General features: G+C 38.5%; 1 protein-coding gene across 4 annotated transcripts in view; it reads left to right on the top strand.

The window, feature by feature from the left end:
• Nucleotides 1-14,486, top strand: part of PRELID3A (PRELI domain containing 3A) — a 34,210-nt gene extending 19,724 nt beyond the window's left edge. For 2 of the 4 annotated variants that reach the window (XM_069099613.1, XM_069099611.1), the window contains exons 4-6: nucleotides 2,541-2,611; nucleotides 2,723-2,825; nucleotides 13,728-14,486. In XM_069099613.1, coding sequence (XP_068955714.1) covers nucleotides 2,541-2,611; nucleotides 2,723-2,825; nucleotides 13,728-13,799 — 246 coding nt within the window. In that variant the 3' untranslated portion in view covers nucleotides 13,800-14,486. Of the gene's footprint in view, nucleotides 1-2,540; nucleotides 2,612-2,722; nucleotides 2,826-6,207; nucleotides 6,321-13,727 lie in introns of all 4 variants that reach the window. The other 2 variants (XR_011170582.1, XM_069099612.1) reach the window with 2 other exon arrangements.
• Nucleotides 14,487-14,974: the final 488 nt, after the last annotated feature.

The following is a 14,974-nucleotide window of genomic DNA, read 5'->3' as shown; positions in this document are numbered from 1 at the left end:
TGACAACTGATCTTGTACCACATTAAATCCCCAAATCTTTTCCAAGCTGAACTGCTACATAACTCTTTCTCCCATCTTGTCCTTTTGAAGTTGGGTTTTCCCCCCGAGTAGCTGTGTAAAACTTTCTAAATACTGAGCTCTATTAAAATTTTTCTTATTATATTTGACCCAGTGATCTAGTCTTTCAAAGTCTTTTTGGTCCCCAACTCTGTCATCTAGCATGTTAATTATTCCTCTTAGCTTTGTTTCATCTGGTGGTTTGATAATTGTTTCATCTATGCTTTTATTCAAGTCCCTGATGAAAATATTTTTTATAAAATAATTTTTATTTTTTATTACTTTGAACTTAACAGACACCAACAAATGTGCACATTTCCATATACAAAGAAGACCAAGAGGAGGATTATATATGAATTAATAAATCGAATAATATATTAATATATAAAAATAAAAGATACATTATAATATTATATATAATATATCTATAAATAATGTAATAAAAATATAATAAGAAAATAAATATATTAAATAATAAAATGAAATGAAAAATAATAAATAAAATAAATCATTTTGCTTTTTAAAAAAAGTTATGTAATAAATTCAACATATTATTTTCATAGCCATTCTGCTTGTCAGTGTCTCCCTCTGAAGCTCCTTCTATTCTCTTCTGTGCATTAAAAAATGTTTCACTGACTTTCTTTCATTTTTCCCCTTTTTGATCATTAATATTGATGGTTCCCTTTTTCTCCTTCAATTCCCTCCCCACCAAAAAACCCCCACTAATAAAATAGAACAGATTCAAGGATTTGAGAGCTTCTTCCAGGTTTATATCCAACCATTATTGACTGCCTGTTGGTCTGGTCTAGCCCACATTGCTATGTCTTTTCCACAAGAAAAGAATCAACAACTTTTGTCAATTTGCTAAAATTCTAGGTAAATGTTATCTATAGCACGTCCTTGATCCCCCGATCTGGTAACCCTATCAGACAAAAAAAAAAGGAAATGAGATTAGTCTGGCATGATTTACGTATGGTAAATCCATGCTGGCCTCTTGTAGCTATCGCTTACTTTTCTAGATGTTTAGCAGTTTCCCCCTTTGTAATACATCACAGAGTTTTGCCAGCCATCAGAGTCAATGGACTTTACAGACACAACACTTGTCCATTTTTTGAAAACCAGGACATTTGCTCTTTTACCCTGTGGCCCCTCTTTGGCTCTCTGGGAACCTTCAGATCTCACTGAAAGTAGGGGGATAGTCATGGCACAGCTAGACTTAGTGATCTGAACTCCTCAGGGGCAGCTCAGTGTCCTCTCACTATCTTCTCAGTTGCCTTGGCGTCAGGTTCCTTGTAGTCATTTTTATTCTGTGCTTTCCAGGCCAAAAGTTGCTCTTGGCAGAGGAAACAGAAACACAAGAATTTCGTAGCTCTGCCTTCTCCTTTTGTTACCCTTCCATCAACAGTGAGCATTCTCGCTATCTCTTCCTTGCTTTTCCTATTTTTCCCCAGTATAGAAAATAAATACCAAATTCTGTGGTTCTTAGATTTTCTCAGTCTTAGTCGAACTTTAACTCTCGACACACTGTTACTTTTGTATCCATCCTCCATTCCATTCCCTAGCTCATGTCTACTTTATGTCTTTTCATACTCTGAGTTGACCAGTGAGTTGCCTGGGCACATACATTAGTCTCTTTAGACAACTGTCCCTTTTCCTCTTCATTGGAATTTTATATTTGTACCTTCAGAATTTCATTTTCGAGCACTTCCTGTCCATGTGACAATTCTAAGCTCCCTAGAAAGAGATTTCAGACCTGGTGCTTTTCCTCGAGAGGTTGGTTTTGATTTTCTTAGGGCTGTGAGAATCCCTTAATTACAGGTTGTATATGACCTCAGCCCTGCCAGGAGCTTGTATTGTTTTTGATCTCTTTTGAAAATGAGATCTGGAGTTGGCATTAAGGGAGTTGAAAAGTTCATAAAACTATCAAGTTCCAAAGCTTTAGTTTTTCAGGCTATCATTAATGGAAAGTTTTGCATAGGTATTTGATAAATCTTGACTTTGTTAATACAAAGCTTAAGTTACTTTTAAAATGTAGATATCATCTCAAATGTCACACACCTTATTTATAGACCTGAAACAGTCTCTTGAGTTCCTGGGGAGCCGTTGTATTACAGAATCGATGTTTTGGATACGTGTGGTGAGAAATAGCTAACTCATTCCTTTGAGAACTAACTGAAGAATATTCTGTTCTTTTCCACAACTGCTGGAACTGATTGGTTATAGTTTGGTAACATTCTGAAGGCCAATATCATTCTCAGGGGGGAAGATAAGACAGTGGGAGTCAACAATAAGGAACGCCTAGGAAATAACTTCCCCAGGGTTTTAGGGACTATTGATACCAATGACCAGATGCTGCCTCTGCTCTGGTGTCAATAAGTACTGTTATTTAAAGTGACAGAACATGGGCAGTTGCTGAACTATGACTTGGGAGGAGCTGAAAAGTAGAATTTAAAAAATGGAAGTTTGCTGTTTGTTTTTTAAAGATCACACTCACAAATTTGGTGTTGGTGAATGAGAGGTTGGTGTACACACCTCATCCTGACAACCCTGAAATGTAAGTAATTATAACTTAAATTTTGCAAATCAAATTTGAAGGGAAAAGACAGGGGAAGAAACATTGTCTCTTTGAATGCCAGTGAATTCTTCTTGATTTGTTCCTCTCCAGGACGGTACTGACACATGAAGCAGTCATCACTGTGAAAGGATTTAGCTTAGGCAGTTATTTGGAAAGCCTAATGGCAAACACCATATCATCCAATGCACGGAAGGTATGTATTGCAAGTTATTGTGCCATGGGTACATATGTTGCTAAAATTCAAGGTACGAAATGTTTTATTCATTGTCTTCCTCTTGCACTAAGTTCCAAGAGGCATGATTCCCACCAAGCAAAGTTCTTGACAATACAACGAATGCCTTAGTTTCTTTAAAAAACTGGTTGGGTCCCTATAGACCTAGACTTAGGTGAAGGTGTGTCAATCAGTACAGAGGCCCAATAAGTTTAGTGCCCTCAGCTTAAGTGTCAAGTAAAGTTAGCAAATAAATCATACCAAATCAGCTTCTACCGAAATGTTACAGACTCAATGAATATTTCATTAACAAAGTCAAGAAGAACAGTATGGATTTCCAATAGTTCCATATTTAATGCCATTGAGTACATTCTACTTAGTTTTGCCAGTAGTGATGTGATTTCCTTAAGGACTCCTGACCCCATTGCATCTTGATTCTTATGAGATGAGAGTAACAGTGGGCAGGAACCACAATTAGAGCAGAACTGTGGAGGCAGAAGGAGGCCTTTGTAGCCCCAGGGTTGGAAAGGATAGTGGAGGGGATCCTAGTATGCCATTCAGGGTTCCCTCTTTTTCTCCAGTCTAGAAACAAAGGCATACAGGACCCCAACTGCAAAGATAACTAGGAGTGGCTGTGAGAGCTGGTAGTGATAGAATCTCCTCATGTCTCTACTCTATATGAAGTTCTCTGAGCTCACTGGGAGAGATAAGACGTAGAAATCCAAGGTGTGCTACTTCGTAGCTCAGGTCCCATGCTTTTAGTCTTGTCTTCTGGTCACTTCTCAGGCTTAATTCTTTCCATATAAAAATCATTATTTTTTTCTTTCAAAGGTTAATGGAATGTCAGTCATTATGTTTTATATTCACCTAATCATGAAGTCACAAATTAATTGAAGACCATTGTTCACATTAACACTAGGATGATAGAACATAGGTGTGGAGTTGGAAGGGACCTTAGAGGCCACCTAGTCCAACCCTGAGGCTCAGAGATGCTAGAGGATTTATGCTAGAGGGCTGTTGTATGAAGAGGACCATGACATCAGGGAAGTGATGTCACAACATGCAAGTGAATTGGATTGAAGGAAAGGTGGGCTGTGCAGAGTCACCAGCCTCACTTTCTCCTCCAGAGCCATCTGGGTTCAGTAGAAAGATATAGATAAGGTTGACTGAAGATGGTCCTGGAGGCAGTGAGAGACCTTGGCCTTTTTAAGATGAGATCTTTTCCAGGTCTCAATTTGAATAAAGCAATGCCCATTTGGTGATTAAGGCTAGGTAAGAAATGAAGGACTCTTTTACCTAGTTAAAAAAAAAATCAATCTGGGAGAAGAAGACCCTCAGGATTCAAACAGAAACCATTGCTATTTACATTCACTCTGAGCCAGTCAGGGCTGGAACAGTGACCAAGAGGGGCTTGGCCTGGGACCTACTGATGGCCAGTCAATGGGAGTCAGTGATTTGTGTTTAAGGCACGGGTCCTTAAGGAAGAACTCTAGCCAGTAAATCCCAAGATATCTTGTAAGGTTTTGGTGATCAAAAGTTTACATTCCTTTGGACTGAGTACCCACAGAAAAGGAAGGAAAGAAAGAAGGAAGGAAGGAAGGGAAGAATGAAAGAAAGAGAAAAAGAGAGGAAGGAAGAAGGAAGGAAGGGGGAGAGAGACAGAGAGAGAGAGACAGAGACAGAGACAGACAGACAGAGACAGAGACAGACAGACAGAGAGAGAGAGAGAACTGTGTAGCCCAACTGGCCAGTTGAAATGGGGCAGCTCCTACTACTCACAGAGGCTTTTGTTTGTCTTTTATTCTTGTAAAGGACCACGACATCAGGGAGGTGATGCCACGACATGCAGGTGAATTGCATTTAAGTGAGGGAGGGCTGTGCATAGTCACCAGCCTCACTTTCTCCTCTGGAGTCATGTGGGATCAGATATAGATCAGGATGACTGGAGATGGCCCCAGATGCAGTGGGACTATCTGGGGTTACACAGGCAGTAAATGGGAAAGCTAGACTTTGACTTTAGGTCTCCTGACTCGAAGTGCAGGGTTCTTTCCACCCTCCACACAGATTGATGAGTTTACTCTATTTTCAGAGAGATTAGAATTTGAGAAATTCAGGCAGTTTTAGGCGAGCTCTGTCGAGAGACTTTGGGAAATTGCAGTCAGGCATTTGGATTAAACACTGTCCTTTGAACTTCAGAAAACTGAGAGATGCTAAGTTGTCTTTAATTCCAGTTTTATTTTAGGGTTTTCTGTATTGAAGCCTCGGTGCAGAAGCTATTTCTTTCATTTGACAGTTAAACTCAATGGTTGTTGTATTGTTTATTTTAGCCATTTGACATAATAGTAGTAATGGTTGTGTTTTATTTTCCTTTAAGGTAGGACAGTGAGAGATTCTTAACCTGGGGTCAGAAAACTTATTTTTTAAAAATTATTTTAGGGGAGGCTAGGTGGTGCAATGAATAGAGCACTGGCCCTGGAGTCAGGAGGATCTGAGTTCAAATCCGGCCTCAGACACTTAATACTTACTAGCCATGTAACCTTGGGAAAGTCACTTAACCCCAATTGCCCTGCCTTCCCCCCTCCAAAAAAAAAAATTTTTTTTTGATAATTCTATTTTAATACAATTGCTTTTCCTTGTGATACTATGCATTTTGTTTATGTATTTTAAATCTTCTGAGAAGGGTTCCATAGACTTCATATACTGCTAGAGGGGTCCATAACACAGAAAATGATTAAAAATCCTAGTCTAGAAGATTGCTGACATTTAACAGGGGTGGAAAACTTGTGTTACGATATGATTATTAGTAGGATTCTGATCAGGGTGATAGAGAGGTGTAGGCACATGCTTTGGAGGTAGAGAACCTCTTCCAGAGCGACATTCCTCTACCCATCCCTTCCCACCTGGGTACCCTGGGTCTTATAGTCTTGGCTCCTAAGATTGTTCCCAGATCAGAGTTTTGCCAATGGTTCCTATGCCGGTGACTTTCACTGGATTGGCTATGCATGTCATAAATGAGGTGGCTCTTTTATCTCCCCCAATCTCAAGGAAGTGAGTGAAAGTTCAGCTTGCTAATTAAGACCCCTGGTATAATGAGATCTTGAACCTAGATGGTCTGCTCTCATAGGGAAGAATTTGTGAATACTGAATGAACAGCATTTTATTTCTGAACCCAAAGAGTAACCTACAAATGTTAAAAGCCTGTTGGGGAAGGTAGGGCCTTCCTTTACTGTTCATTCAACTATTGTAGGCTTTTTTTCTCATTCAGTTTTTTTTTTTTTTTTTTGCAGTTTTATTGCCAGTGCTCTAGAGTGATAGATGAAGAGTTTCTCACTCCATTTTGTAAATCTTTTCTGTGTTGCTCCAGGGGTGGGCTGCTATTGAGTGGATAATTCAAAATTCTGAAAGTGCTGTAAGCTAACTGCATCCACATCCACCATTTGGGATAAATAGTGGTAACTACAGCATTCATTGACCCTGGTATAGCATCTTACCATTTTATTGAATGTGTGCATGGTATGTTGTTTGGGGAAAGGGGAGGTGGGAGGGAGGAGTTTAAAAATTCCTTAGCATGTACTATGTAATACCATTCCCTTACCCCATACCATGAGATAAGGGTTGAAAATCTGAGGTTCCAGGGGCAGCTAGGTGGCACAGTGAATAGAGCACTGGGCCTGGAGTCAGGAGGACCTGAGTCAAATTTGGCCTCCGATACTTGACACACTTACTAGCTGTGTGACTTTGGGCAAGTCACTTAACTCCAATTGCCCTGCCCTCCCCCCTCCAAAAAGCAAAAACAAAAACAAAAAAATCTGAGGTTCCTGGTTGCCATTGTATCCAAGCAATTCCATCCACTAGAATGTGGCCCAAGAAGTGCCTTGTCTAGATTGGGTGAGCTGTCTTTTGGATCCCTTTAAACCCTGCTATAGCCCATTGTGAATTTAATTTGGGTCTTGACCTATGGATCAAAGCAAGTATCCTGGAGTAACATGGTGCTATTTTTATTTCTTGAAAGCTGAAACAGTAATCTGGTTCTTTAATGTTGAGGTTGGTTCCTTCATTGAGGGCGAATTTGAATGTGACAAACAGTGAGAAGTAAGAAATCAGGTTTACACGCTGTATTTTCTACTTTAAAGATAGCAAGGGTACAATGGAAGAAGACATCAGGAGCAGGAGACATCAAGCTTGAATTCAATAATCCTGCCTGTGGGACCGTGAGCAAGTTATTTACCGTTTCTGAGCCTGTTTCCTCAACTGTAACTGAGGCTAATAATACCCATAGTGTCTCTTGCACAGGATTGTTGTGAAGATCCAGTGCCCATTAGCATAGTGCTTGGCTCCTTGGTAGGCACTTAATAAATGTTTATTGATTGATTGATTGACAAAAGGGAGATAATTTAGGTAAAACATTTGAAAAGATGAAAATGTTATGCAAATGTGAGTTAATTCATGACGAGATTTTATTTCTAGATGAAAACCATGGTAGTTCATTTTCTGCAGCTTCTAGCAAAAGCAAATTTTAATTTCAATTAATTTTAAAATATATCATATTCATATTTAATAATATTTATTATTTTAATTCATGAATAATAAAATTTAATTTTTATTTAAAGATTTATTATTAAATATTTTAGTATTTAATATATTTTATTATATATCATATATTATGTATATATTATGTATATAAATTTATGACCTGAGTTCAAATCCAGCCTTAGACACTTCACACTTACTAGCCCTATGACCTTGAGCAAGTCACTTAACCCCAATTGCCCTGCCTTCCCCCCTCCAAAAAAAAAGAAAGAAAACCCCCACTGGGGTCAAGGAAAGTTAGACACCACTGAAAACAACTGAACAACAGCGAATGGTCACTGAAATAGCAGTTGGTTTGTTAATGGATTTGATTTCTAGACTGTTTTAGTAAGCAGCTTGCGCTAACTTTAGCATAGGAGACTTGGGAACAGACTCATTTCCTGCTTCTCTAGATGAATTGATATGCTCACATTCCTGCCCTGCAGCTTCCCACCTGTAATAACCTTCAGAGCCACATTCTGTGAGCTTGCCAAGCTTTCTAGGACTTGTTTGTTCAGCATGTCTTCCCATCAGTTAACAAACAGAAGCCATGCAGTTTCCAAGACTTATTTTATTAAGTTCTTGCTTATGTTTGCCAAACACCTTCACCTTGAAGCCAACTTTGATTTGTGAGCTTTTCTTTTTGATATCTGCAGAAAAATAATGTGTTAAACCCATTATGTTAGAATGCTTGCTTATGAATGTGTTTGCTCAGTGTGAGCAGATTTCCTATGTTAATGATAGTACTTAGGGGTGGCTAAGTGGCACAGTGAGTAAGAGCCTGGCCCCATAGTGGGAGGACCTGGATTGGTTCTGGCCTCAGATACTTAACACCCACACACAAAAAAACTGGCCGTGTAACCTTGGGCAAGTTACTTAACCCCAACTGCTTTAAAAAAAAATGATAGTACATAAACTCAGTCATTAAATTTGCTCTTTAAATAGAGTTAAGTAGCCAAATTTTACTTTAAGAAGAATCTCCCGAAAGTGAGTATAATCCCAGGATTACAAAGTCATAAAGGATCTCAGAAGATAGTCTATCTCTCCTGAACTTAAATCAGAACCCTATCTCTAACATACCCAACTAGCAGTATTCCAGGTTTTGCTTGACAGACTTGAGTGCTGGATGGGGAGCCCAACTATTTCCTCAAGCAGTCCGTTCCACTTTGGGATAGCTTTAATTGTTGGACTTTTTTTTTTTTCTTATTTTACAAAAAAGTCCAAATCTGCTTCTCTATTATTTCTACCCGTTTCTCCTAATTCTATCCTCTGGGGCCAAGCAGAACACTGTTCCCTCTTCTATATAACATCAGTTCAAGTATTTGAAGGTCACTATCGCTTGCCCGCTGCCAAGTGCTCCTTTCTCCAGTCTGATAGCCTCAATTCCTTCAACTAATCCCCATCTCACATTTTTCCAAGGCCTTTGGCCATAGTAATCATCTTCCACTGGATGCCGTCCAGCTTATGAATGTTCTTCCTGAAATGTGACTCCCCAAACTGGATACAGTATAATATGTTGCAGTATATAACTCATTATGGATGGGTTCTGACTGGAGAGGAGGGAGAGAATCACTTCCCTAGTATAAAAAACAATACTTTCAAGGGGCGGCTAGGTGGCACAGTGAGTAAAGCGCCAAAGGACCTGAGTTCGCCGGCCTGAGACACTTAACACCCACACAAAAATACTAGCCATATAATCTTGGGCAAGTTACTTAACCCCAATTTCCCTCCAAAAAAGGCAAAAAACAAAAAAACAATACTTTCCTTAATGAAGCCTAGCATCATGTAAGCTTTTTGAGCTGCGATAGCACACTGTTGTATCATATTGAGTTTGCAATTTGCCAGAATTCTGGATCTTTTTCAGATAAATGACTGTTTAGCTATGTCTCCCTCATCTTGTACTTGTGAAGTGGATATTTTGAACCCAAATATAAAAGTTTGCAATCATTTCTTTTAAATTTTGTTTTTAAAGATTTGGTCCAAAGTCTTAGCCTGAAGGAAGCATCATGGTACAGAGTAAAGAACACTGTTTCTGAAGTCAGAGGACCTGGGTTCAAATTCCATGTCTGTCAATTACAAGTCACTTACACTCCTTGGGCCTCAGTTTCTACATCTTTCAAATGAGTAGGTTAGACTAGATGGCTTCCTTACAACTCTAAATCAATGGTGCCATGCAGTCTTTTGGGGGTCCTGTCTCTAATATTCATTGTATTAGCAGACCTTCCTCGTATTTTGTGATCTGCAAATTTTGATCAGAATACCATTTATAACTGTTCCTAAATTACTGGGGAAAAAAAAAAGCTAAGGCCTGATCTATGGGACACTCTAGTGGAGACTTCCTTCTAAGCATATATTAAATCATGGTTCTGGCCTTTCAACCAATTCCAAATCTACCTACCTCACATCTTACTGTCTCATCTACAAGAATAGTGGAAGCATTTTTGTCAAATGTTTTGCAAAAAGCAGTCCTCTGGTCTCCCAAGGTAGTAATTTTATTTTAAAAAAATGTTTTTTAAAGGAAATGAGTTTAGTCTGGGATTACCATTTTGCTGAAACCATACTAGCGTTTTTTGATCACCTCCTTTTCTAAATGTTGCTTTCACTAACTATTCTTTTAATAGACAAGAGAATTTGGACAGGAATCAAAGTCAAGCTCATTGGCTTCTAGCTTATAGGTTCTGTTCAATTTCGGTGCATATAGTACACACATTTTTGGGGTTGTACTGAAGCCTGATGTCCTGGAAGGTTTCAGACCTATTGGCAAGTTGTTTTTATATATAAATAATGGGAAATTGAAAGAACAGATCTAGTAACCTAATTACTGGGGAAAATTGGGCAAAATACTATAGAAAAAGAGCATTCAAAAGGAACATTAGGCCACAAGATCAAAATCAGCACTTAGAGCTTTGTCTCATACAGTACCTACCATCTGTCCTCCCTGTACTAACTAGTAAGCCATATGGTTGAAAATGGATTTTATTGTGATATAATGAAAAAAGCATTGAAATAAAAATCAGCTGAACTGTATTCTAATCTCTGCCTTACCAATAACTTGCAATCTGACCTTGGATAATTTATTTAAGCAGACCCCAGTTTAATTAAATTGCAGAATGAAAGGATCATCCTTTATGTCCTGCCCCTTAACTATAGGAATACCCCAAAACGGTGTCCTGGAGCTGCTTCTCTTCTGCTATATCTATATTCTCTCTTTTGGTGACTTCATTAGCTCCCATGAGTTTAATTATATTCTCTGTACAAATGAATCCCAGATGGATAGACGCAGGGTCCTAGTTTCTCGCCGGAACCTGAGTGCCCCACAAAGCCTTCTGGACATTTCTAACTGGATAGTCTGTAAGCATCTAAAATTCTCAGCATGTCTAAAACAACTTTTTTTCATCATAAAGTTACCCCTCTTCCCTATTTTTGTTGAGAGCATTACCAGTCTTGTAGTCACCCAGGTTAATTATTTCAGTCATTCTTTAGTACTTCCTGCCTTTAATTCTTTACACTATTTATCTCTATCCCAGGATTTCTCCCTTGTTCATTCCATGACCTCTTTTGGTGTCTTACTGAAGTACTGAGCCCTTTTCTAAAGTACAATCAAATTCCCCTTGTGATTTATTCCCCATCCCCACCCTTGCCCCACCCTACGCAATCTGGGGCTTCTTCATCTTCACTGAGTTCCAGGCTGTGACTGGATTTTTACACTGGCTCCTTTCTACTTGTGATCCTTTTATACACATTGTTCTTTGTTTCTTTTTCTGTTCAGTCCTACTCAGTTTTAGAGAAAATAACAACCAGATATTATCCAAAACCAACTGGAAAGTCAGTGTATTTTTAAAGGACAAGATTACTGATGCAAATGTGAAGGGGGTAGTTAGCTACAATGAAGAAAAATAATGATTACCTTTAGGGGTTTGTGAGTCATTCAGACTCACAAAGCAGAAACTGACCTGTTTCCCCTTTGGCTGGAGTTTGTTAATGTTGCCATTCCTGAAGACTGGCTAGCAAGGAGGAGGGATGGGGAAAGAACACGTATTTATTAAGTGCTTACACCATACTAAATGCTTTATAAATATCTCATTTGATTCTCACAACCATCCTGTGAATAGTGAATAAGCATATATTACGTACTGTCTGTGCCAGACATTATGCCAAGCACTTTACAAGTATTATGTCATTTGATTATCGCAATAACCGTGAAAGGTAGGTGCTATTACAGTACCATTTTACAGTTGAGGTAACTGAGGCAGACAGATCAAGAGACTTGCCTGGGGTCACAGAGCTAGCAAGTGTCTGTGGCTGGACTTAGGTCTTCCTGACTCCAGCTGGGCCTAGCACTCTCTCCATTGATCCACCTAACTGCTTATATAACAATTATAATGTTCCAGAATAACCCTAAAATTCCTCCCCTCCCACATCCCCATTTGAAGCTAGTAAGCCAGTTTCTGCCTTTGAGCAGCAACTTACTATTCCCAGGAAGTATTATGGCAGCAAATGCTGGTAACTGAAAAGTTAGCAGTCAATCAAACAATTCTTTTATTAAGTGCCTGCTGTATGCTAGCAACACCAAGAGCACTGGGGAAGCAAGGCCAATACCTACCGTCCCTGCCCTTGAGGAGCTTACGTTATGTGAGTTTGATTCTTAGAACTTACAGTAGAACCTCTCCTGTTTCACATTAACTTCAAAGAGGGTTGCCCTTTTTGAAAATAAAAAAAATGTCCTTAGTGATTAGCAATGTTGTTGAGGGTCTTGAAAGTTAAGGTGGCCCAAAAACACACGGGCAGAAACCTTTTCTATTGTAAATATCTTTTCAGGTATTGATTTTATACTCTAAATGTGCTTCCAACCTAAGTGGTTAGGACATCCTGGCTATTTCTAAAAGATGTTCACTTAAAAAAATTGCCAACTGAAGGAATCAATATATTGCTTTTCTTTTCATACTGAAGCAACTTGACAAATATTCATTCAGGTAGTCCTGCACTTAATTTATTCATACAGATGTATTTTTGGCAGGGCAGTGGATCTATAGCAGGGTCTAAACTCATATGCTACAAACTTATAAACTGGTTTGTTTTTTTTAAAGATTTGGATGTGTCTATGTAAACATTGTTTCCAGTATCTCTTCCCTATGACAGTAACTCTTTTAAGTTATTAAATATTTTTAATGTAGCCCTGTTCAAAATGCTATTATTAGTGGTCTAAAAACTCCACATGAAGAAATTTAGAACTAGAGGTCAAGCTAGTTACTAAGATTTAATTATAGAGGGAGGTGTCATGGCATTGCAAAGAACCTTTGACTTTGATCATAAGACCTGGTTAAAGAACTGGTTTTGCCACTTACTGGTTGTGTGACCTTGGGCTTGTTATTTCACTTTTGGGGGGTGAAATGCTATTAGCACTTTGAAAACTTTAAAGTCCTATGTAAGTATCAGTTATTATGTTCATTATATAGCCATTATAAATGGAAATGCAGCTTTTGTATAGCAAATTGGTGAAATTATGAAGGAAGAGTGAAGATTGCAGTATAGATTCTGGATTTGGGAATATATTCAGATTGATAATAATAACAATAATACAATAATAATAGCTACCACTTACAAAGCACTTACTAAGTGTCAGGCATTATGTTAGGGGCTTTATATTTATTGTCTCATTTGATACCCATAACAACCCTGTAAGGTAGGTGCTGTTATCATCCCCATTTTACAGATGGGGAAACTGAGGGAAGCAGAGGTTAAGTGGCTTCCCTAGTGTCACAAAGCTAGTACGTGTCTATGGCCTGATTTGAACTCAGGTCTTCCTGATTGTAGCTAGCATTTATGTAGCACTTTGCAAAGCCCTTTCCCCATGTTATCCCATTTGATCCTTCCACCAACCCTGTGAGATAGATACTGTAATTCTCCCCATTTTACAGATAGGAAGCTGAGACTGAGAGAGGTTAAGTGACTTGCCCAGAGTCACATAGTATCTGAGATAGGATTCAAACATGAGTCTTCCTGATTCCAAGTCCTCACTTTCTGACTCCATCCCCCTGATCAATCTAAAAAACATTAACAGTGAAGTTTTGGAATTATTATTTTTTATGCTGCCATCACCTTATTGCTTTATAGGTTTGCTTAGCAATATGAAGAAGAGATTTATGAATTGATTCTAGAGAATGACTTCATTTATTGAAAAGCTTTTTGGCAGGAGTATTAGAATAGAGGCCTAATGGACTCCAAAGAGGAAACATTGATTAGTTATGCCATTTGTTTAACTTTTGGGATTTCATCCATGGGCAAGTTGTTCAATGCCATTCTTTTATTTGACAGGGTCGAGACGCCTTGGAATGGGTGATCAGCAGACTTAATACAGAACTTGAGGAACTGGCAGCACCACCCTGACAGAGCATGCAATATAAGCAGCAGCAGCCTCAAGATGCCAAGGCAGTGGAACACGCCGAAGCCTAGATAGGGTGAGGGTGGGTTTTCCCCTCCCTAGTGCTATCTTGGACTCATAGGCAGTTTGGGCTCTACTTGGTTCATCAGACCATCCACTATTAATACACCTAGAAAATGATTGTGAGTTGAATTAGGAAATTAATTAGAAAGGAGGCTGTGAATTAACCATATGATGGCTTTTGGTGGGGGTTGCAGGGAGGGTCATTTTGTTTTCTGAAAAAAATTAACTTTTTTTACCAAGTGAGTAAATGTAAATTTTTGACCTTGTATTTTTTCTCTGAGGGTAGAAATAAATATTAGTGAGAAGCTATGAAATTGAAATTAAGATTACAAAAACTGTGGCCAAAAAAGACATAGTCTCTGTGATTCCCAAAGTTAGAAAGTGAGAAAGTCTAATTTCTTCACGTTGTAACACAATAGTTCATTAAAGGATCCTTTTAGATCTTTTAAATTCACTGCAGTCATAGACAGAAATGCTTCTCGTGACTGACAAAAAAAGTTATTTTCATGAATGAGAACAGGGGTTTTTAACTTTGTTGTGTTTGACTGTTTTGGCAGCTGATGAAACCTATGGAGCCCTTCTCAGAAGAATGTTTTTAATGCACTAAATAAAATATTTAGGATTACAAAGGAAGCCAATTATTCTGAAATACATTTCTCAAAAACCAATTTTTTTCAAGTTCATGGCCTCCAGGTTAAGAACCCTTGGACTAAGGGAGCATTGGTAAAGCACAGCTGAACATTGCTGCAGATGGGTTGTATTATTGTGAGGTTCTTGCACCCCTTATATGGCACCCATCCGCCTCTTAGTACTTAACTGTTCTTCTGCAGATCTTCATCCATGATGCACATACAGCAACCCCCCTTAGTTGATTTCATTGCTCTCCCTAGAAGCAGGATCTAAAGGGAATTTAAGAGGTAGGTCTGCTCTTGGCTATAATTACATAATTCATAATTGAATAACAAATCCTTATTTTAAACTAGTATTTGGAAATAGGAATGGGAACATATTTCCCTAATTTATGTTTATTGTAACTAATATGACCAAGTTTTTTGAGCTCTTTTAAGGAGAAATAGACTATTTTACTAACATATTCTTTGCTTTAGGTGTATGATGT

This window comes from Petaurus breviceps, unplaced genomic scaffold (genome assembly GCF_028583685.1).
Source record: "Petaurus breviceps papuanus isolate PSGF00001 unplaced genomic scaffold, PetGlider_PUasm1.0 38, whole genome shotgun sequence".
NCBI lineage: Eukaryota > Metazoa > Chordata > Mammalia > Diprotodontia > Petauridae > Petaurus > Petaurus breviceps.
The sequence above is the reverse complement of the archived record's forward strand: the minus strand, read 5'-3'. Positions and strand labels throughout refer to the sequence as shown.